The 25000-nt window shown below is 44.6% G+C and overlaps 1 protein-coding gene across 4 annotated transcripts in view; it reads left to right on the forward strand.

The window, feature by feature from the left end:
* The window catches only part of trioa (trio Rho guanine nucleotide exchange factor a), a 121729-nt gene that overhangs the window by 41555 nt on the left and 55174 nt on the right, over positions 1 to 25000 (forward strand). For all 4 annotated transcript variants that reach the window (XM_017454336.3, XM_017454338.3, XM_017454337.3 and 1 more), the window contains exons 3-5: positions 14216 to 14290; positions 22211 to 22325; positions 24711 to 24903. In XM_017454336.3, the coding sequence (XP_017309825.2) occupies positions 14216 to 14290; positions 22211 to 22325; positions 24711 to 24903 (383 nt within the window). The remainder of the gene's footprint in view (positions 1 to 14215; positions 14291 to 22210; positions 22326 to 24710; positions 24904 to 25000) is intronic.

Here is a 25000-nt window from a genome sequence, read left to right on the forward strand (position 1 = left end):
GTGAAGGCGTGTGTGTGTGTGTGTGTGTGTGTGTGTGTGTGTGTATGAATAGGCATGCACACAGATGCACACGTGTTTCTTACCTCAATCACACAGGGGATTTGAACCTGCTCACCTTCTTATTTGCACACATCTGTTCCCTTGGCTACGCTGGATAGAAATGTTGCACTGTTATCATTTGGAAAGCAGTTTTGTTGCCAAGTCTAAGGTTTAAGCTTCTTAATGAGCTTCTCATTAAGCAACTGTTCCTGGTTTCTGTTGCGTCAGCGCAATTAGTCCTACAGAGACTTTTTAAACTTCGAAATGATTTCTCACTTTAATATTGGTTGTTTATATTCTGTCAATTGTAGACTTTGAGTTTTCTTTGGCTGTTCGCACCTGGAAATGCATAATGACTGAAATGATCATTGTGACTGCGTATCCCAGTTATTTACAAATAGTTATTGCAGTTTATCATGTGAAGTCAGCAGTCTACAGGCTTTTCATTTACACCGCGTGTAATAAGACCGCATTCCTGCATCAATTAAAAACTTCTCTGGTGTCATACTAATTTAATCTTTGAAATGTCAGATTCCATCACGTGGTGCAACCAAACACACGCTTCAGCCATCACGTGGTGCAACCAAACACACGCTTCAGCCATCACGTGGTGCAACCAAACACACGCTTCAGCCATCACGTGGTGCAACCAAACACACGCTTCAGCCATCACGTGGTGCAACCAAACACACGCTTCAAGCATGAATTGGGATCTGGTAATATCACAGTGGATGGTGTTTTAATGAACTGATTTTTGAAGGCTCGGTATTCCTCTACATGTTCCTTTTCCATGTCCCGAGCGATCCTGATGAACTGCACATGGATGAACCGGACATGGCGGCATGCGTCTGCTCGGCACGCCACTCTACCTCTCTCCAAACACACTCCTAGAACATTAAAACGGGAGCAATCATGGAAAAACCCTACTCTTTAAACCCAGGCGTGACGGACGCCCTGCTTGGTGCCGTCCAGCTTACAGGAAATGGTGTCGTCCAGCTTACAGGAAATGGTGTCGTCCAGCTTACAGGAAATGGTGTCTGATTGTTCTGTGCATGTAGGTTGTAAATCTGAAGCGCACTGGAGATGATGAGGAAACGCGAAGCTTGGCCTCTGCTTTCGTCTTCCTCTCAACGATCAGGTTCTTTACGCAGACACGTTATCACTTGGACTGCATTTCCTGTCAGCTGTCGCTGCTGTGAGGCACAGGTACACTCTGACACATTACACACATCATATAATCATATAGTTACAGAACGGGAGCACCTGATCCGGTCATGGAGTTGCTGTACAATGCCAGAAGGCATGATGTAAATCTGTCAAGCAGGTGGCAAGAGAGTGTGACGCCACTGGCTGAGTGCCACACGTGTAGTGATGTGTGCGCGCGCACACACACACACACACACACACACACACACACACACACACACACACATTCATATGCCCTGGTAAAACTCCGAACATCCCGCAAGCTGGAGGAGGTGAGTCACACTCGTGAGAAGGTTTTAATGCCCTCGAATCGTCCCAAAAGAGAGGCTGTAGTAAGAAACGCAGTTTACTCTGCTCAGTCTTGAAACCTAGCCGCTGTGTCTCTGATCGTTTCTTGATCTTTCCAGCCATCTGTGACTCAGCTCCTCTCTAATGTTCCTGCTCTGCCCACGGCTCCTGATACTCCTCCTGCTGCTGTACTTCATATACTTGTGATAGCAGAGCGAGAACCTGAGGAATGAATGGAGTGCCTTTTCTCAGGTGTGGGCAGGTGGAGTGGAGGAGTGTGCGGGAGGAAGATCACCATCCCTTTATTCTGCCAGAGGACAATCTGTGTCTCAGTCATCCCTGGGTAGACCTTTCACTATAATGAATTTTAACTTCTGACTATTGGATCAAGCAAAACAGTATGCGCTACATGTCTAAAAGAATGTCGCCTGGTCTTCACACCCGTAACTGGGTCTTCACCAAACTTTTGGATCAAAGTATGACCTACAGAGCTGTTTAGGATTTCCCTTCACCGGAACTAAACCTGTTCCAGCATGACCACGCCCCTGTGCACAGTCGAGCTCCGCGAAGACATGGCTTGAGAAGGCTGGAGTGGAAGAACTCGAGAGTCCTGCACAGAGCCCCGACCTCAACCCCACTGAACACCTTTGAGATGAACCGGAATGCCGACTGAGCACCAGACCTCCTCGCCCAACACCGGCGCCTGACCTCTCTAACGCTCCAGCATCTAGTGTAAAGCCTTCCCAGAAGACAGGGTTATTAAAACAGAGAAGAGGGACTGCGTCTGGAATGGGATGTTAAAAGAACGCACACGATTGTGATTGTCAGGTGTCCACACACTTTTTGCCATGTGATGTACACAAACACAGGGTAGTGCTGGGATTAAAAGCGTCTCGATTTTGATCATGAGGAAGTTTCCCGCGATGACCGTGTTGTGATGAGGATATTGGTTTCCCTCAGGGAAGCAGTGAACAGACGCAGGCTGATGATGGTGAAGCCAGCGTCACGACGCGTCCGGCTGCTCGGGCCGAGCTGATGGAAACTGTGGTGGGAGTCTGTGGGAAGAGGACGAGTGGAGGAAGGCCTGAGGGAACGTGGAGACGGGGAGCGTCCTCTGCACATGACATCATTGTTCCACGGAAAGGCCGGATGGATTCTCTCATAAGGAAGTGTGTTCAAATATCTTCAGTCTGACGGAATATCGTTACGCCACAAATACAAATTCAGCCACTGTTCAGTCTGGAAACCTGCCGACCTGTTCCACCATCACAGTCTCCCTGAACACAGAGCAGAGCAGGACACGGTCTACTGATCATAGTCTCCGCAGACTAGCAGATTCAGAGCACTCTCTCCCTCCCTCTACCTCCCTCTCTCCCTCTCCCTCTCCCTCCCTCTACCTCCCTCTCTACCTCCCTCCCTCTCTACCTCCCTCCCTCTCTACCTCCCTCTCTACCTCCCTCTCTACCTCCCTCTACCTCCCTCTCTACCTCCCTCCCTCTCTACCTCCCTCCCTCTCTACCTCCCTCCCTCTCTACCTCCCTCTCTACCTCCCTCTACCTCCCTCTCTACCTCCCTCTCTACCTCCCTCCCTCTCTACCTCCCTCCCTCTCTACCTCCCTCCCTCTCTCTCTACCTCCCTCCCTCTCTCTCTACCTCCCTCCCTCTCTACCTCCCTCCCTCTCTACCTCCCTCTCTACCTCCCTCCCTCCCTCTACCTCCCTCTCTCTCTACCTCCCTCTCTCCCTCTCTCTCTACCTCCCTCTCTACCTCCCTCTCTCCCTCTCTCTCTACCTCCCTCTCTACCTCCCTCTCTCCCTCCCTCTACCTCCCTCTACCTCCCTCTACCTCCCTCTCTACCTCCCTCTACCGCTCTCTCTCTCTACCGCTCTCTCTACCTCCCTCCCTCTCTACCTCTCTCTCTACCTCCCTCTCTCTCTACCTCTCTCTCTACCTCCCTCTCTCTCTACCTCTCTCTCTACCTCCCTCTCTCTCTACCGCTCTCTCTACCTCCCTCTCTACCTCTCTCTCTCCCTCCCTCTACCTCCCTCTACCTCCCTCTACCTCCCTCTCTACCTCCCTCTACCGCTCTCTCTCTCTACCGCTCTCTCTACCTCCCTCCCTCTCTACCTCTCTCTCTCTACCTCCCTCTCTACCTCCCTCTCTCTCTACCTCCCTCCCTCTCTCTCTACCGCTCTCTCTACCTCCCTCCCTCTCTACCTCCCTCTCTCTACCTCCCTCCCTCTCTACCTCCCTCTCTACCTCCCTCTCTACCTCCCTCTCTACCTCCCTCTCTCTACCTCCCTCCCTCTCTACCTCCCTCTCTCTCTACCTCCCTCTCTCTCTACCTCCCTCTCTACCTCCCTCTCTCTCTACCTCCCTCCCTCTCTACCTCCCTCTCTCTCTACCGCTCTCTCTACCTTCCTCCCTCTCTACCTCCCTCTCTACCTCCCTCTCTCTCTACCGCTCTCTCTACCTTCCTCCCTCTCTACCTCCCTCTCTCTACTGCCCTCCCTCTCTACCTCCCTCTCTTTACCTCTCTCTCTACCTCTCTCCCTCCCTCTCTACCTCCCTCTCTTTACCTCTCTCTCTACCTCTCTCCCTCTCTCTCTACCTCCCTCTCTCTACCTGTCTCTATATCTCTCTCTCTACCTGCCCCTCTATGTCGCTCCCTCTCTACTCCCCTCTCTTCCTCTACCCCTCTCTCTCTACCTCTCTCTCTCTGTACCTGTCTCTACCTCTCTCTCTCCCCCTCTCTTGCTCTCCTTCCCTCTCGCTCTCTAACTCTCTCTCTCTCCCCCATTCTATCTCCCCCTTTCTCTCCATATCTTTCTCTCTACCTCTCCCTCTCTACCCCTTTCTCCCTCTCTCGCTTTCCTTCCCTCTCTACCTCTCTCTCTTTCTCTCTCTCTTTCTCTCTCTCTACCTCTCTCCCTCTCTCTATCTCTCCCTGTCTGTACCTCTCTATCTCTCCCTCTCTACCCCTCTCTACCTCTCTATCTCTACCTCTCTCTCTATCTCTCTCTCTCTCTACCTCTCTCCCTCTCTCTCTCTCTCCCTGTCTGTACCTCTCTCTCTCTCCCTCTCTACCCCTCTCTACCTCTCTCTATTGCTCCCTCTCTACCCCCTCTCTTGCTCTCCATCCCTCTCTCTCTCTCTCCCTGTCTGTACCTCTCTCTCTCTCTCTCTCCCTGTCTGTACCTCTCTCTCTCTCCCTCTCTACCCCTCTCTACCTCTCTCTATTGCTCCCTCTCTACCCCCTCTCTTGCTCTCCATCCCTCTCTCTCTCCCTCCCTTGCACTTTCTCTCTCTCTCTCAGTATGAAGAGCCTCGTGATGAATCATTTGAGCTCATTGTGATTAACTCATGAAAACAGCTAAGGCAGCTTACACTGTGTATGGTTATGTTTCAAAACTAAGAATCTCAGTATCGTATTATAAACTAGGGCTGCGTGCCTGCGTGAAGTCTAATCTAAAGTTCTAATTATTTCGTTGTTATTGACGCTGGTGAGTCACAAGTTCCTCATTCATGCTTTTTAAATGAACCTCTCACAGTGCTGTCTGCTTCTCTGACTCTATTTATTTCCACACAGTTATGTATTTCAAGCCTAGTTGTTTGCATATCTTAAACGTTATTGTGACAAAATCACAAGTTGAGCTGTAATCGTGCAGCTGTAAGTATAGGTGGTCTCTTGCTCTGTGGGAAACGACGAGGCAGGTGTGTGTGTGTGTGTGTGTGTGTGTGTGTGTGTGTGTGTGTTTGTGTGATAGTTGGCCTGGCTCCAGGTGATGGCCTGTAATCTGTGTGTGGCCTGTAACAGAAACTCCGCCATTACACGCCTCTGCTCAGGCTTCTGTGTGTCATTTTCACATCAGCAGCTCAAACAGAGGAAGACACAAACCTACAGTAGTGTACCATTACCCCCCCCCCCCCCCCCCCCCCCCCCCCCCCCTTTCCTGCAGGTAACAGAACCCCACAGCAGTGCGGTCGTTCCAGACACACGTACATGAGGGATCCTTACAGTGTTTAACACGCTAAAGCAGGGTTGGGCCATCTGGCAAAACCATCAGATCACGAGATTTCAGACTGGATGACGATCCACACTCCTTTCCGTATTGATGAAAATCGAACCGTACGAGGAAACCTCAAAGAAAAGGAACAACAGAGAGCACCTTTTCCACTAATCTTAATAAAGTGCACTTCCCAACAAAATGTAAACATTTCTGAAATGAAAACAATCAAGCACTGATAGTGTATTAAAAAAAAAAGGTAAGAGTTAATAAAAAACAGATTGTACATCTCGCTGTAAAACGCAGACTGCAGCGACATTTTAATAATTGCCAAAGCTATTGCACTGTTGTGCGTGCGTGTGTGTGATGTACTGTAGAACAGGGAAGAGAGGACACAGGTATACAGACAGTGACCCAGACAGAACACCGCGTTAATTCTGAGAGGTGAAGCGAGAGGAAGCTGGAAATAGAAAAGTGTGCTCCTTGAGGCTGCAGTGACCCTCCACCTCCCGTCTTTTCTCCTTTTCTCCTTTCCTGAAATGGGAGAGGAGAGCGGGAAAGCGGCGGCTCAGTCAGACTCTGTGGGGGACGGGCTAAATTTAGCACTGAGCAGGAACTACAAGAACACTACTAAAATGATATTTAAACAATTACATATTTCACTGGAGTAAAAAAAAAAAACAATAACTGTGGAATTAAAAATGATCAGGATTCTCATTTGGATGTGATGCACGAGGAAAAAGATTGAATTAGAATTTGTCAGTATAGTGTGTGTGTGTGTGTGTGTGTGTGTGTGTGTGTGTGTGTGTGTGTGTGTACTGGCTACACACTCATGCTTCTCCTCTGTGTTTGTTGTTTGTTTAAGACCACTTTGTGCTTTAGTGGCAGTAGTTTAAGCATCACTGTGTTGGTGAAGTGCACTGAAGTGTGTGTGTGTGTGTGTGTGTGTGTGTGTGTGTGTGTGTGTGTGTGTGTGTTACAGATCTAACACTAATTCCGCACTCTGAAAATGTAGCCTACTGCGACGTGGCATTTGCTCTCCCCCTCCAGTTCCTTAAGTACAAAGACTGAATGTTTTTTTTTTCTAAACTAAATGCCAGCAGTTCCATTTGTCTATCTGTAAAAAGCCCAGAGTGCGCTTTCATATTCGCATGAAGACTGGCGTGCGTTATCTCTCCTCAACTACCGACAGGAGGTATATGCTTATTAATAAGTGAACTCTCTGAGATGTTGGTTACGAGGCTGTAAAACTGCAAAGGTAACCCACAGAATGCGCGCGCACACACACAGCCATTAAGACTAGCTTTTAGCATTGCCAGTCCTGCAAACGATGAGGAAAGTGTTGGGTAGTCCTGCTGATGAAAGCGTGAATGCGATAATGTCCGTGTGTCCTGTGTGTCACACAGTAGCACTTGAATTTGTTTTGTTTGACCTTTCATTTCCCAGCCCCATGCTCACTAAAGTCAGATAATCTCAGATATCTGGGTAAGTCTGCTCAGCACACACAAAAGAAAACGTGAGTTATGATGTTCACCTGTGGTCTTCAATGACATATATATATATATATATATATATATATATATATTTCTCCGTCTTTCGTCTGCTCCGGTTTCAGGGTCGCCACAGCAGATCAACCGGCCGCATATTGATTCTGGCACAAGTTTTCCACCAGATGCCCTTCCTCACACAGCTCTGATCACTGAGAGTGCACAGCCTCATGCGACCCTCCTGGGACCGGGGTTGTTTCCCTAACTCGGGCGGCTGTGTCTCAGGTGGTAGAGCGGGTTCTCCACTAATCATAGGGTTGGAGGTTCGATTCCCAGCCCACGTGACTCCACATGCTGAAGTGTCTTTGGGCAAGACGCTGAACCCCGAGTTGCTCCCGATGGCAAGTTAGCGCCTTGCATGGCAGCTCTGCTGCTATTGGTGTGTGTGAATGAGACACAGTGAAAAGCGCTTTGGACCCACTAAGGTTAAAAAAGCGCTAAATAAGTGCTGACCATTTTCCGATTGAACCCGAGCCACGGCAATGAGGAGCGCCACTAGTCCACTAGGGAACCCTTTAATGAAGCAGTGAAGATATTTGCCGCTTCTGATCAAGCAATGAATATTCACTGGTTTGATCCTGCGCTCGTGTGGCGTTTCGCATGGGTTTTCTCCAGGCTCTCGGGTTTCCTCCCAAGAACGGGTGAATTGTCTACGTTAAATTGCCGCTAGGTGTGAATGAGTGTTTGAATGTGTGCGTGCGCATGCTGACTGAGTGCATTCCCAAATCGCTCCCAGCGTTCCTGGGATACACTCCATATTCCTGCCACCGTGACCAGGATAAAGCTGAAGATAACTGAATGAATGTAGCAAAAGCCAGTATTGTGATAGCACAATATAAGTAACATATAAGTTACCAGACTGTGCTTCATCCCCGAGGTATAGTGCGCTAGTAAGAACATCCTGGAAAACGTGGATGAAGGTTAAGCTATGGTGTGGCGAGAATAACTTGTTGCCTCATGGTCTTGTGATTTGTCCGATGTCAGAACGATCTATGATTAGTGTTAGATCTATAGTACATGTACTAATTATTCTTGAATTTCATTTCTGGCTCTTAAATTGTTGCTATCTTTTTTTTGTCAGTACTTTTTTACGGTGCTGTGAAATTGCAAGTCATACGTTTAGTGGTCGCTCATAAATCCTGTAAAAACAGATGTTTGTGTCTTTCACACAGTGTGTTTAGACATGCCACCAAACCGAAGGTTAAAGAATGCTGTTTGGAGAGGCATTTTTTATTTATTTTTTTATAGCTGTGTTTATCTGACGCAGATCCGTGGTCCCGTCCCTCCCATTCTAACCCTTTGCTTCCTGGACACGCTTGAATTTGAGAGCCGCTATCTGCAAATCTTGATCCTGACGTCTTCTCGCTGTCCGTTAGAGTCAGGCGAGGTCACAGTGGCGCTCTTGCGCCTCCTTTGAAGCTGTTAGGACCAGGGCTGATCTGACTCCAGGTCAGGTCTGAAAGACACGGCTTGCGTCACTTCAGGAGCCCGTGACGACCGCGGCTGCCAGTTAAGACGTGACCTGACCTTATGTGTCAAACGGGTCGGAGCCTCGTGAGACGTCTGTGTTATTAGTGCACCTTGAATTGATTCCTGATCGGGCTCCAGCACTCGCAGCTCTGCTCATTTTTCACTACCAGACATTCTGCTGTCTCGAACCGAAGTGTTGCATCCACGCAGTGACGGCGATATGATCGCGATGTGACAGCTCCACAGCTGTGCCTGAGCCATTAGTCAGTTCTTCATCAGCTGATCCGGTATTCACTCACTCACTCGCTCGCTCTCTATCGGGTTTGCACAGCCCCAGTTTCATTATCGTGAGCTCGACTCTGTAATGTGTACTGAGCTATGACAGATGCCCCCCTTTACACACTCCGGACAGTTGGCTGTTGACCTTTGACCTCAGTTTCTCATTACACAGTCATTCCCATCATTCTGCTTGACAGCTGGGAGTCACACGCCACAACTCCTCTGGGAACGGAGGGGCGGAGGAAACGTGCGCGTACGCATAGATGATGCACTGCTTTTAGTCACTTATATCTGTTGCTCTCTCTTTTCAAATTTGGACTTTTGCAGTGTGTAGGCCAAAAACAGTGCAGCTGTGATGTAAGATCAGAACATGCACACACTTGTTTGTGTGTGTGTGTGTGTGTGTGTGTGTGTGTGTGTGTGTGTGTGTGTGTGTGTGTGTGTTTCTCAGCGTGTGACTGAGCAGGCAGCTGTTGTTTGCAGGCTCTCTCAGCTGTCTCCGGTGGTGACTAGAGGGGCTGCAACTGGCCTCGCTCTGTACTTCCCCAGCAACCACACTCATCCTCTCTCTCTCTTTCTCTCTCTCTCGCTCTCTCTCTCTCTCTCTCTGTCTCTCTCTCTCCTGTCTTCTCTCTCTCCACTCTGTCTTTTCTCTCTTTCTCTCTCCCCTCTCTGTCTCTCTCTCTCTCTCTCTCTCTCTCTCTCTCTCTCTCTCTCTCTCTCTCTACCACAGTCAGTCGCATCAGTTTCCTTCCTTTGTTTGTTGCCACATGCTCACTGATTCCTGCTTCACAGAGAGCCCCCTTCCTTTTTACCCCTCTCTTCTCCCCCTCACTCATTTCCTTCTTCCTCTTTCCCCTTCATCACCGCTGGTTTATAATACTCGTCAATAGTAGAAGGCCATGGTACTCCAACTGTCATTTGCTGTTTAGTCATTAGACACAAGCTCGAGTGACAGATAAGACACAACAATAAACTACTTGTAGAATCTGTACCATTTCACAAGCTTTAAAGATCCAGATGCAGTAAGGATCCAGAATCTGTAAGGATTTAGCCATGGTAAGGATCCAGAATCTATAAGGATCCTGACACAAAAAAAGAGACTGACGCTGTAAGGTTCCTTACCCTGATTCTGGATCTTTATGAATGCAGACACTGTAAGGATCAAAATATATAAGGATCTAGACCCAGTAAAGATCTAGAAACTTGAAGGCTCCAGAATCTGTAAGGATCCAGACTCAGGAATGTTTGGACATTGGGGAGAAGCTTATTCCCACACTGTGGAGCTGGGACACTGAAGCAGTGAGATCTAATGGGTAGGCCAGGCATCCTGAAGCTGATGACCTGAATTGGTGTGTGGGTGTGGCTATCTGAAGTAAGGCACAGACAAAGTAATACAAGGTTCTTTGAGGTCTGGAATGCAAGGTCAGGAATTTGATTGCTGCTGTAAAAGGGAGCCAGTGTTATGAGTTCAGTAAGTTAATCACTTGAGAGAAGTTGGGAGTGAAGCCCAGATATTGCACTAAACGTGGTCAGGATCAGAAGGTCTTCTGATCTCTTTGAGGTAGCAATCAGGAGGATCTGTCATTTGATGTCATGTGATCAGAGAAGTGAAGCCTGTCATCAAGAATCACCCTCGGGTTCCCAGCAGTGTGTGTCAGGTGGATTGTTGGTGGGGAGTCAGAGGGCCAACTAAATAAGATTGTAAACGTTGGCTCAATTAAATATATGTTTTATTATCAACAGTGGTGGAAATAGGCTGCACCTTTGGCCTCACTGTAAAATGCTAGACCTGGCAAAAAAAAAAAAAAAATATATATATATATATTATGCCATCAAAAAGACACCATAAAATGCAAAAAGTTTATCATTCACTGTAGACACATTAAAAACAGCATAGGGGCTTAATATATTGTAAATGTAGAAGTTTTATTGGAATAAACGGACTTTTTATGGAAGTAATTATTGGACACTGGAACCATAAATTATCCCCAACTGCTAAATTTGATTCCGACTCTACTGCACACATTATGGAAAAAATATTATATTGTTACATCACTTCAAATAATTTCCTTGTCCATGTTCTGAACAAATGACCTAAACCATTATGATGAGCTGCATGAAAAAAGTGTGTGTACGTGTGTGTGTGTGTGTGTGTGTGTGTGTGTGTGTGTATATATATATATATATATATATATATATATATATATATATATATATATATATATATATATATATATAAATATAAATATAAATATAACATAACTTTTCAAAAACAAGATTTAAACAATGCCAAAAACGTTCTTCTAATGAGAAAGATTTAGTATTTTAGTGTGCAGCAAAAATTGATTGAGCTCTTCTGAGAAAAGAGCTACACTCTTACTCTCCTCCAAAGAGGAGGACTGTGGAACATTTCAATTTTTAAAAACATTTCCCAAAAGTCTCCGTACATGGGGGTCTGTGTTCACCAGCACCACGTAGGTTGTGCCTTCATCGGTGGATGTCCGTGAACGTCCGCTTCTCGGGTTGATCCGCAACACGTCCGATCTTTTTGAATTTACGTTTGCCGGCGATGGTGTGTGTGACGTGTTTGCGACAGCCTTGCGACAGCTCCTGATCCAGTCATCAGAATGATTTCAGTACGTTCTTCTTTTCTCAAAGGCATTCTTAAAGTCTATTTGAGGGGGTGTGGATACATACATACATACATACATACATACATACATACATACATACATACATATATATATATATATATATATATATATATATATATATATATATATATATATATATATATATATATATATATATATATATATATATGAGATAAACTTATGGGACATGCTGTATAATTGGTGAAGCTAAAGTCCTACTACTACAAAAAGGCAAATCAGTTATTTATTTATTTATTTATTTATTATTTTAAAAAAATGCTTATATAATCCAGTTAAATGAGATTTTGCCGTATGACGACAGTGTGCAGTATAGGGTTAAGTGGAAGTGTGCGACTGGCTGTAATATTATTAGCTAAATTTACGACAGCTGTATTTTATAGGAAGCTGTGTTGCTTCCTAATTGCTTTGCTTGCCAATTGTGCTACTCTGGATTAAAAATAAATAAATAAATTTTAGTCTTCTTGTCCAGGTGTACATCCCATACTGCCATATTACATGATAGTACTGTAACTGGAGCACTAAATCCAGCGTCTTTTTGTGGTCAGTGCACGGTGTCTCACTTTCCAGTGGATGGCACTGCATGTGAATATTCTGTCCCTGAATACAGAGAAATATGTGATGTGTGAAAAACAGCAACCCAGAGAGGGCCATTACTTTCTATTCCTGCTCTTGTAAACAGATAGATGAAGATCCTTCGCTGTCTGCCTATCGGATTTCATTTCTACACTTCACTATTAAGTAATGGGTATTTCTGAAATTCCGATTAGGCCCCAGATTTTGGCTTTCAGGAGAGTAATTGATGAGAGAGTTGCTTTTTAACCTCTCCAAGTTGTTCTACTGGAACGTAGCATTGCAGAGACGCATTTCTCTCACGGTTCTTTCAGATCGCTAAGGACAGCCCCTCAAAATCTACCTTCATCTTCTGTTCTCTTTCTCTTCACTTTTTTAAACGAATGGGATTTTCACCAGCCGCACTTCAAACATATCCGACCCATGGATTGTGCTAGAATTGTTTTGTTTCTCAAACGTAAGAAAGAGAAAAACCCACTCGGAAGTGCAGCGTACTTTGTAGTCGTCAGCGTGTCCGTTTATATTTGTGTAAATAAAATCCTGAACGAGAAATGATGAACGTGGCGGAATCTCCTCTGAGAGGCTCTACAAATAGAAAGCAGGAGTCATCCAGCTGACCTCCATCTTTTGTGTTAAAATGAGGTGATGGCCTTTTAGGGATTTTTTTTTGCAAATGAGAACTCACGTTATTAGCCTCGAAGAAACCCCAATTTACAACCAGTGTGATTACCTTTGCAGAGGCTACAACCCTGTGTGTGTTGTACATCACCTCGTTCACTATCCTTTAATCACTGCGCAGATCTGTGTGTCTTTACAGCTCTTATAGATTCGTATCGAATTAGCTACTTTACTAATCTCTCCACGTCGTGTTCAGCGATCGGAGACGAGGCGTTTGGTTCAGCAGGAGAAGAGCATGTATCCCAGCCTCCCAGAAACAGCCGTGTGTTAGAGGAAAACAAAACACACACCCTTCCGTTCCATCATGCAGCTGCAGGAGAGCACTCCTTGTTTATTCTACTTACACGGTCCGACATGCTCAGTCCGTCATGGACACTTTCTCTGAGGGCGGGACTGAGCTGCTGATTTCTCCGCCCACCAGAACTACTGTACTTAGAAACAGCAGCATGACCCGTGTTTGTGCTCCAAAAAATATAGCTAAAAGATTTCATTTTTATCTTTAAATCCCCTTAAGGATGAATAGAACTCTGCCGGAGTGATTGTTTGAATCTTTAGTTTTTCTCTCAACAGGCTGTTTCGCAATCAGTGCATAATGCCCGTCTTAAATTGCAGTCTAATCATCTGCGATTGTTATAACGAGCTATCGAAGGCACATAGGCACCAAACCGCAAAACCATAAGCGGTCTGTCAGAGAAAAGCAGTTGAAGAGGTGACGGTGGACCTTTTAGAAAACCGAGATGGTAAGCCTGACCGGTCCGCTCCAGCGACACGGCGCACGCAGAGTCCATGTCTGGCATGATAACGGATCACGCTCCCCCTCCTCCATCTTGTGGGTGTAGATGGCTTGGCTTGTCTTTCTGAGCATATTTCACGCACCATTAGCCTTACAGGAGTAAAAGGAAGGGTTTTAGACCTGTAACACTTTTTATTAAATATTTTTTTTACAGCATTTCAAAGCTCAGACGTTTGGACAAATCCTTCATCGTTGTGAAATACTGTAGTGGAACTGATTTCTCTCCCGAGTAGCTCCGTATTCCCTGACAGCAGTGAGTTTGTATCCGATCAGCATGTACAATAGCTATTAGGAGAATGTCAGTTACACTATTCGAGCATGTGTGACTGTGTGATATGAGTCACAACCCGAGCGCAGCCCAGACCTGAGCACATATCCAGTCTGGTAGCTGGGTAATGACTAACCTTTCCAGCTCAGCCTTAACAAACGGAGCCAGCCAGTGAATCATAAAACAACATGTGCTGCTGGTTTACCCAGCTTACTGCCGAGCTCGTGAAGGAGTGTCTGACATGGAGCTAGCTCACTGTATGAAATAGGTGTTCCAGAACCTTTTTCACATTTTAATCCGAGTTTCAGACACAGACCGATATTGTCTGGGGCAACGCTGCGCTCGATGTGCTGATTACTGGGTTTTATTTCATCTGTGGTTTTGTTTTTCAGGATTTCGCCGAAATGAGGAGATGAAGGCGGTGGAGGTTTTGCCCATTCTAAAGGAAAAAGTGGCCTTTTTATCAGGTACGTAGTGTCCATGATTTGTTTGGGAGATGAACTTAGAAATGTTGACTTGAAAACAGACGGACTGCACCACGTGCCTCAACATAATCTGTAGGAAATGTAACTTCAGTGCTTGGGATGCTTAAGCCAAGGATCATACAAATTCCTTACATTTGTTTTTGTTTTTTTTAAAATAGTTGTAGTGTACAAGATTTCGATTTTGAATAATGAATATATATATATATATATATATATATATATATATATATATATATATATATATATATATATATATATATATATTTTCTCAATACCACCTGGGTTTACACACTGTAATAAACCCGAAGTCTGTTACAGTCTGCAAGATAACCTGTTCTCCATGTCCAATTACAAGATGAAAATCCTCTAACGATAGACCAGAATGTTGCTACGATCAGCTGGTGTACATCAGCAGGAATCAGGCTCGTGGAGCATTAAATTGTTTCACGTTGTCATGATGGTACATATAGTCTCAGCACATTTGAACAGAGCATGTGAACCACATATGGCTGTGATGGCCAGGTGTCCACATACTTTTGGCCATATGGTGTACCTGGAAGCTGTCCTTCGTCCTCTGTTTCTGTCCGTCCTGTGTCCCCGTCATGATAGTACAGTGATAAGATGTCATTAGGTGCATCTCGATCAGCTCCCTAGGCGATGAATCAGTATATCCTGCACATGGCTTGGGCACTGGTACGGCCCCTGGCTCACTACACGGTGGGACACTGAGGACTGAGGACACGCCGTCAACATGACTGTACGCCTTCATAATCCTTTGAGAGCCACAACAACGATAACAAGCCACTTAGGTTTGTAGATGAAGATGGCTGAGAGTTCGTCTGCCTTTTTCGTTCCAGCTGAATGGCTTCAGAAAACATTACGCCATTTCCAGTAAGGGAACATAGTGAGCATCGATGCACCCTGGTTTTTGCAGTGCATTGTGGGAGTTCTTAGGGAGCGATTGGAAGGGTTTTGCCATTGAGTCGGCCCTTAAAATGGCCGACTCCCAGATCAGTGCCCTAACTACTGATCTAGGGCGCTGATTGAGACGCACCCATTCTCGACTACCACACTTCAACACACCGGCTCTTCTTTTAAATCCCGCACGCTTTGTTTACACTTTGCCATTCTCACTACTGTATTAGTAGCTGTCCTGTGAGTTTTGATTCAACTTATGCTGTCTTCCTATTGGTGTTTTTTTATATGCATATCATACCACTGGTCACACACTGAGATTTTAATAATAATTAAAAAAAAAAAATAATTCTGGCACTGCCAGAAAGTGACGGATTTGTTTTTCTCTTTGGGATAGCACGATCATTAAATCGATCGCTGGTGAGCACCTCACATGATGCATTCTCAGACCGCCAACATGTACTCAAGATCTTAGAATTCTTTTACGGTGTGAAATACATGTCGGTGACTGACAAATCGGACCATTCCATGTAAAGCTGGCATAACCAACATTTGATTACATACGAGCATTTCATAGCGCCTTCGTTTTTATGATTTCTCTGTGCGCATCGTGCTCCCATTGAGCTGCTGTGGCAAATTAAATCTCAGTCCATTTGATTGTAACAGTATTATTTACTTTACTCTGATCTTAGCATTGCACATAAACTCATTACTTCATCAATTAATAAAACAATAGCAGCTTGCAAAATGGCTGCCAGTGCACTGAAATTGGCGTCCCAAGCATATTATCCCAGTTGTAATTGAAATGAAGCTGAAGCATAAGCTGAAGCTGATTGGTGTAAATGTGGGTCTCATTAGAAAGACTAGAATCTCTACTTTGACATGACAGATGTGTATTTTGAGTCCATACGAATCATTTAAAGACATGGTGACTTATCCATAAAGTCAGGTGAAAGAAGCGATTGAGATGTGTTTAAAATGTATGAATTGGCACCATTTATTACAAACCTCTCCCTCTTTTCTGTCACACGGTTACACTGTCAAGCAGGCATGACGACATTTAACGTTTAGCCAGAGCATTTACAATGTTTGAATCTTTACTACAGCAATACAAAGACACCAGAGACATTTTTCTGGCTTTTTTTTTTTCCCCGGTTAAAATCTGACAGCAGATTCACTGTAATGAAAAGGACACAGGACGTAAAAGTTGCCCTTATGTTTGTGGAAGCGTTTAGCTCAGCTGTTTTGTGAGCCAGTGTAAAACAAGTAGGTGGGACTCTCTTCGGAGGAAAAGATCAAGGTGATGCTTATTTTCCTCCATTTTTCTCCTCAATTTGGTCATCTATCAATTCCCACCTCTCCCCTATCGTACAACAGCTGCTTACTCTGGACACATGCTGCGTCGCAATTCGCCTGCTGATACTGTGCATTAAAAGTATGTACTGTTTTTGTGAAGAACATGTACATACATTTGCGTGTGTAGCAAAAGAATATGCAAGTATTCAATTCAATTCAGTTTTAATTGTATAACGCTTTTAGCAATGGACCTTGTCCAAAAGCAGCTTTACAGAAAAATATAAATTCAAGATATAGATTTTAAACGTATGAATTTATCCCTAATGAGCGAGCCAGAGGCGACGGTGGCGAGGAAAAACTCCCTGAGACGATACGAGGAAGAAACCTTGAGAGGAACCAGACTCAGAAGGGAACCCATCTTGGTGGCAAAAGATAGTGCAATTATAAATAAATCTCTTCTATAACTGTGCGCTACATGCTAAAGCAGAAGTGCAGCTGTGTAATCAGGACATTCACCACACAGTCTCAACATGAAGTCTGTTCTGCTGAAATCATGCACTGTCCAACTGAGTGGACAAAAAGACACCGCGCCAACACTGCCCGCATCAGTCGCAGTCCAATGCCATCTCCACGGCTCCCAAGCGTCCCTAGGCAAATTCATTACAGTTTTCACATGGAGTCTGTTTATTAAGTAGCAGTCACACCAGACTTTTCCCTCGCTCTTTTCTTAATGTTGCCGGGTACACATCTTTGTCCACAGACATGCGTAGGGTGTTTGTGGTGAAATTCTGTTTATTTATAAATTTTATTCCTCTTGGCTTGTTAGCAGTATCGACAGTATTGACACCTCTGACATCATCAGTCTCGCATTTACTGCAGATTACCTTTATTTGAACCTAAACAGTTTTGTATATCGAGAGTCAAAAGTGCTAGGAGAAAACACTTGGGTTTCACTTAAGGCTTGCCATTTAAACCCCATTAACCATGCCTTCATGTTTGCTTTATGGAATTGTTCGGGTCTGTGGCTCAAATGCAAATACAGAGAGTGAAAAAAAGGCATGAATTGCCTCATCAGGTGAATACAGCACACACCGATCATGCCAGGGGCTGGAGTGGTACTCGTTTTCAGCCTGGGAGTTACATGATGCAGAACAGCACACTCCATTACTGGCCCACTGGGATTTTTCCAAGCCTCTCGATTACCACTATTGCGTTGGCATTCATTTATTCAGGCAGCATGATGTAATGTCTCGGCTCGGTTGAAATTAGCCATTACACAAGCAGCTTGCCCTTCTCTCCGAACTCCTGGCTTTTGATAAAAGACTATTCTTTAAATAAACGTTTGAATAGTAGTAATGAGAGCTGTAATGAATTATACAGACTCTGTTATTACAATCCCAATGAAGCAGTGTTCAATAAGCATTATTATTATTCGCTCTGTTATGGCATCTCTGCAGTGGATGAGGTACACGAGGCTGTGAGAGGGGAGAAACGCGAGCACAGCATTCGAAATCTGTGCCATCGCACTCCTATTACATCACTTACAAGCCAAGGCTTTATTGTACATTTAACAAGTGTTTACGTCATCCGTCGACTAAAATGCAGATTCACCTTCAATATTCTTCTCCCCTCTGTTATTGTGGGAAGAGTGACGGAGAGCTGCAACGTTCTCCTACACGGTGCTCCATATATTTGATGGGTGTATATCACTCCCTTTAAACCTGAATATCTGAGCGTTCTATCAGCACTAAGCTAATGTTGGTGTTCCTCCAGGTGTATGCTCGAACATCACGTTTACAGTATGAACACTTAGAATTGGACGTATTGGGTTAATTGAATCATTATGAGGAACATGTTCATACCTCTGCGTTTAAATTTCTTGAATTTCTGGTATTTGAAAGGAGAAAATTTTTTTTTTTAAAGAAACCCCGCCCCCCGACCGCATAATAAACAATAGTGCTCTGTTAGTATTATCTTGTTCCTCCTTTTTCTTTTCTTCACAAAAGTCCTCCATACTGACCCCAAGTGTCTGAAATTATATCGTCAGTGATCTCGTTATCGCAATAAATACCAGAAAATATCGTGATATAGTTTTAAGTCCATATCGCCCATCCCTACTACAGTGTTTTACTATCATGGGGCTCACACCCCTCCACTTTCCCATCACCCTGCTCAGCGGCAGCTAAACATGGAGGCATGATACTCTACACACAGAAACCCAACGGTGTGCCGATCTAATCTTATAACAGACTTGTGGTGATAAAAGAATTCATTTGTTTATACAGATTTGAAAAGTTCTGATAAGGGGATTTCCATTGCACCAGTGGAGTGGATCGCCAGTGTACTGTGAGAAAGGGTTAAACCCTGGACAGCGCACGTCCACCAAAGACAACAGTATCGGCCATTACACATCCACAAGAAACAAAAAACAAATAACACGAGTGATGTAGGGTAGTGCTGCATTCATCTTTCCTCGGAAGTGGGAAGTTGGAGCTCAGAATGACGCAGAATGATTTTTACCTTTACGGGGGAATAACCATGACCGCCTCCAACTTCCTCTTTTGTTAGTTCAGTTTAACAAGTGGATATGTCTGATATATCTGATTCATTTAAAGCAAATGCTATATTATATACAGTATAACTCATTTAAAGGTTAGAAGTGCTACTTTGGTTACTGCTGATGCTGTGAGCAGCCATGTTGATCTGGAGTCACTCCCTGATCTCGGAGGAACTCTGAGTTGAGAAGACCATCCCCAGTTGTTTTTCCTGGTCAGAGACCGAGCATTATGATTTATGATCTCTAGTCTGATGTAGCATTAGTCACAGCACCTTGGGAGTGCAAAAGAAACGTCTTTTTTGGTTTTTTTTTTTAATATTCCGGAAGATACATCATGGTATTTTTCCTTGTGCAGCTGGGCTCAGCTCTGTCCACCTGCTGGAGATACTGAATGTAGCCTGGATAGTAACTGAGTGCATGTTCACAGAAAAACAGTACTGACAACTCTGCTCTCATTTCTAACGAAAAAAACAACATATTACACTTGGGCTACACTCTGTGTACCTTGAAGACATTGTTGGTGCCAGCACTGAGACAAACTCAGGACAACACCACTCCTTCCTCGTTAATCTTTATTCCTGTACGTTTAAAAAAAAAAAAAAAAAAAAATCCATGAAGTGCTCACACACACTGACTTGTCCTGTTAGGTCGGGTAAAAGGAGTGGCAAACACAACACCGGCACGCTCAGCCGGTGTAGCTAGCTGTTCTCTGAAATGCCTCATAGGCATACAACACAAAGAACACACAGCCAGCCTGAAGTGACCTTCCAACTTTGAATAGCAGGAGCTTTTGTTAACATCTCACAGGCTCGAGGATGGAAGGGATTATGTGCTTTAGCTTCACCGCAGGGCTCTGATCAAGAAAAACGAGAGAGGTCTCTGTGGCGCCTGCTCACACTCGAGGTTACGAGACTAACAGATAACAAGCACAGACAGGACACAATGCGAACAGCGTTACCATGGAGATGCCAGACTGTCAGGTGTGTATCTGCTGATGCCGTGAAGAGGAAAAACTGGTCACCGAAACACGATTATGTGCGAGCGTTGAATGACACTGCTGTTGTTTAAAAGTAAATCCCATGGCCCATAAGCCTCTGTGAAAAGACTCTGTGATGTTACAGCATGCAGATATATGTTTGTTATTGTTTGTTCTTTATTCCAGCAGATAAGACTGTTGATCCAATTACAGTGTACACTCAGTTACATAGATTCAGCATTTTGTGGCTTAGGGAGACTCACTGGGATCCTGGCAGGTCTGCTCTGCTATGGTCCAGTTAGTGCTCTTCACACTTTACTGAGTCCGTATGCTGAGCAGGGTGTTTTACAGGCGGGAAGCAAGAAGGAACAACAACAACAGAAGGGATTAATGTCTAGAAAAAGCGTAAACCCCCTCTCTTCAGCTGCATCCTGTGGTTATTGGTTAATATTTAAATGTTAGTTTAAAAACATATGATCATATGCGAGAGAAGATACCTTTGTCACTGTACTGTAGCCGGTAGATACAGTCAGAGTAAAGGGTCAGACAATAGACACAAACATGCTGCATATTCAGATTTAGCACAAAGTTCCTGCTCTGTTGGAGTATTCCTTTATCCTTTACACTTTTTCTTTATACTTTAATCCTTTATTCTTTATACTTTATCCTTTTTACTTTACACTTTACAGCGCAGCTGAATTTTACATTCTGATTGTGGACGTCATTCATTCTCCACACCAGAAGCCCTGACAGTAGCTCCACCTGCAAGGCACAGGTTCATATTAATGCGCTCATCCTAACAGATTATAGTTTCTATAGTAACAACTGACAGGGACCTTTATAAACAACATAAAATTGTGTAATTACGCACAGTATGGAGTGTAGTACAACTCACTGTGGTTTGGGCTGAAAATATTGCATTTACACTTGCATTTTCTTCATTTTTACTTGATACGCTTTCTACTGCTTATTAATAATTCTAACAATAATAATAATAATAATAATGAAGGTATTAACATATATGGAGTTATAAAGTGACCAAGGAAAGTGCTAAAGAAAACTGTTATATATTTAAAGAAAAAAATCAAATAATAATCTTTTTCATTAAAACAATAACACTTTTTCTCAAGCTTCATGCTGGTGCTTTACACAGGAGGCTTTTCTTAAATTTTCCAAATAGGCCGAGCTCCTCACTGCTTCTACTACTTTCAAATTAAAAACTAGTTGCTTGGGGAAAGAGTTTCATTTTAAGTAAAAACTACTTATTAAAAATAGATTTGGATGCAGCAATAAAAGTGTACATGGACATCAACCTCCCTGTTTATATTTGTCCTAGAAACCATTTTAGAAGCTTATTTCAGCCCTACACTTGTCTGTGTGGAGGTGTTTTCAACTCTCAGACACACTGGAAGCCCCGCCCCCTTTCCCCCATCTCGCATTAATAATCTCTAGTCTCCTCCTGTCGGTTTTCCCGCTTGAAAGGAACACTGACACAACGCTCTCACTTTCTTTCTGTCACGGTAAATCGAGAGTGCTTTGGGTTCATTGATGTGAAATAAAAGCTATCAGTGTGGTGTGTTTAGCTAACATTAGACATATATGGTGTACACCGTTGTACAGTTTGGATTCCACCGAAATATTTTGCTCGAAAGTAGATTAGAAGATCAAACAGTTTACAAACCATTATAAAGTGAATTAAAACACTGCTTGATCTCCTGTACCGGTCAGCGCAGCTGTGCTCCAACAGCACGGTCACAGTTGAGGAGCGCTTGAAGAGAAACCGAAGTCTGTCCCTGGTGCTTATCAAAAAACTCCCAGTTCATGCGAGTCATTTTTGAAAGGACTATACTGAGAGGGGGGGGGGAAATGATTTGAAATCCCCAAACCCCCGCGTCAAGTCTGCGTTGTTCCTCTTCAGGCTCGGCAGATCTGAAAATATTCTGAAGACTCGACAAACACGGTGATGTAATCAGATGAGCATCAGCCAAACACGGTCGTGGAGAGACACATCAGCAGTCATCATATCACCAATCTGCTTCCTCCACAGCTTATTTCTTGATGCAGCAAAAATACATTCCGACCTTGTTGAAGAATAAAGCTCTGTTTCTTGATAAAATCACTCAACACGCAATCTAACATCCCTCTTTCTTCCCACCAGGTGGCAGAGACAAGCGCGGTGGTCCAGTTTTAACATTCCCGTCACGTACCAATCACGACCGAATACGACAAGAGGACCTGCGCAGACTAATTGCGTATCTCGCCGGTATCCCCAGGTACTCTCTCTACTCTCTCACTCGCCATCATCACACTGCTTTCATGGAACTAGTGATAACGCAGCTTTTTCCTTACATCCTGACTCGGTGAAACAACAGAGTGTGTGAGGCTCAGGACTGAGGTAACTCAGTTCTGTGATGCTGTGAACTAATGTGGTCCGACTGCAGGCCGTAAGCAGGAGCTCACATCCATCCACCCTGTGGTGTAATGATACTGTGCAGTGTTCGACTTTAATTAAACAGGTGATTAGGGAGAAGCTCTCCTCGCCCCCATTACCTCTTAAAATTGCTGCATTCTGCTGTCATTAGTCTGAGTACATACAGTGTAATTAGTAGCATTACATCAATCAAAGCCTTGTTTGGAGCTCAGTTGTCATCTAATGTAGCTCTTGGGCTGTACATTCGGTCTGTTAAAGAACTTCACATTTCAGATGTTCTTCAACTTTTTGTCTCTTGATGTAAGAGCTCTACGTGATAAATGTGCAGCTTTTACTACGTACTTATTTTCCATCTGTTTGTGTGTTTTCTGATATTATATACCAGGGTTCTGGCTTGAAATAATGAGCTCAGTTTAGTGTCAGTGCAGGGATTTACATTTTCTTCCCATGCCTCTGTTAGTTTCCTCTGGGTTCTCCGGTTTCCTCTCACCTCCCAAAAACATGCAAGGAGTGTTACTGGCTAAAAACAGCCCCTAGGTGCCTGTGTGTGTGTGTGTGTGTGTGTGTGTGTGTGCGCGCGCATGGTTCTCTTGATGGACTTGCGTCCCAGTGAGGGTGTATTCCCACCTCACAGCCAGGGAATGCTCCAGGAATAACCTCCAGATCCACCGCACCCCTGACCAGGACAGAATGCCACTGTGTTGTACCCCATGTAGTGAGCATATAGAGTGAATAGGAAGCTATTTAGGGATTGCTAAGAAATCCCGGGTACCAATAAAACATTATTCTACTGTCTGAGATAGAATGCATAGTGTAGCGCTGATGTTTTTTTCTGTCTGTAGCAGGATGATATGATATATACTCATGAAAATGCAAATATGATTTTGAACCGACTTTGATGCACGCTACAGCATCATTCCCAGACTTGCATCGCAGTCTTCAGAGTCGTAGATAGTGTTTGTTGTGTTTTGTCATTGGGCGGCTAGCAATGTTACTTCTGATGGAAGAGTGTAACACCTGAGAGAGAGAGAGAGAGAGAGAGAGAGAGAGAGAGAGAGAGAGAGAGAGAGAGAGAGGGAGGAAGTGACACTGACAGACCTAAAAAAAAAAAAAAAAAAAAAAATGGTTGGATGGAGAGAGAGGAGGGAGGGAGAGGGAGGAACTGATACTGACATATCTTTAAAAAAAAAAATGGTTAGATGGAGAGAGAGGAGGGAGGGAGACAGAGATGGCATGTGCATGAACCGGAGCGTGGGCCAGACTCTGAAAAACCTACAGCGCTCCAGCTTTTGCCAACAGACCTTCCTCCTCCTCCACATCATCGCTTTCTCTTCTCAGCTCCATTCCCTACACCCACACAGTCACACCAGAGTGAGAGAGAGAGAGATGGGGAGAGAGTGTCTGAGCTAATCCTATCAGCAGATAGAGAGAGATACAGAGAGAGATACACAGAGAGAGAGATACAGAGAGAGAGAGAGAGCGAGCGAGCTGAAGAGTGACAGAGAGCAAACGCAGAAAGAAGTAGGGAGGGCGAGTGAGGGAGCATGTGGGTGGGTGGGAGAGAGAGAGAGAGAGGGAGAGAGAGCGAGTGAGAGAGAGCAGAGCGAGTGCATGAGAAGAAAACAGTGTCGCAGTTGCACTGGCTGCATGTGTGTCTACTGATGGTGTGGATGCAGAACAGCTAGGCTGGTTATCTCGCCCTACTGGTTGTGTGTGGAGAGTGATGGGACGATGATAAGTGAGCAGACGAGAGCAAGACAGACCTGCGGTAATAGAGAGACAGCGGGTTAGACTGACAGATGTTTATGAAGGTCTTCACCAGCTGTTTATTTGGCTGATGCTCATGATTTGCATGTTGGAGCTCTGCACTATTGGTAAGCAATATATTGTCGTATAGTCTCTCTCTCTCTCTCTCTCTCTCTCTCTCTCTCTCTCTCTCTCTCTCTCACCCTCTCAGTCATGCTGACATTGTGAATAACAGAAAGAATTTTCTCTCCTGCTGTATTTTCTGTTGTTCTAGCTTCCTGAGCTTCTGAGAAGATGGAGGATGCTGGATGAGTTATGTAATGCAAGCACTGATCTCTCTCTGTCTCTCTCTCTGTCTCTCTCACTCTGTATGTCGCTCTCTCTCTCTCTCTCTCTCTCTCTCTGTCTGTCTCTCTCTCTCTGTCTGTCTCTCTCTCTCTCTGTCTGTCTCTGTATCTCTCTGTCTCTCTTTTCCCTTTAGCGAGGACGTGTGTAAACATGGCTTCACGGTCATCGTGGACATGCGCGGCTCTAAGTGGGACTCCATCAAGCCGTTGCTGAAGATCCTACAAGAGTCGTTCCCCTGCTGCATCCACATCGCGCTCATCATTAAACCAGATAACTTCTGGCAGAAACAGAGGACCAACTTTGGCAGCTCCAAGTTTGAGTTTGAGGTACGAGTCTGCCGTGTGCAGTCACTCAGAAGAACAGCGCATTGTGTTAATAATAATATTTCCGGTTGGATTTGACGTTTCTGATGTGTCTACTTGT

The sequence above is a fragment of the Ictalurus punctatus genome, chromosome 24 (genome assembly GCF_001660625.3).
Source record: "Ictalurus punctatus breed USDA103 chromosome 24, Coco_2.0, whole genome shotgun sequence".
Taxonomy (NCBI): Eukaryota; Metazoa; Chordata; class Actinopteri; order Siluriformes; family Ictaluridae; genus Ictalurus; species Ictalurus punctatus.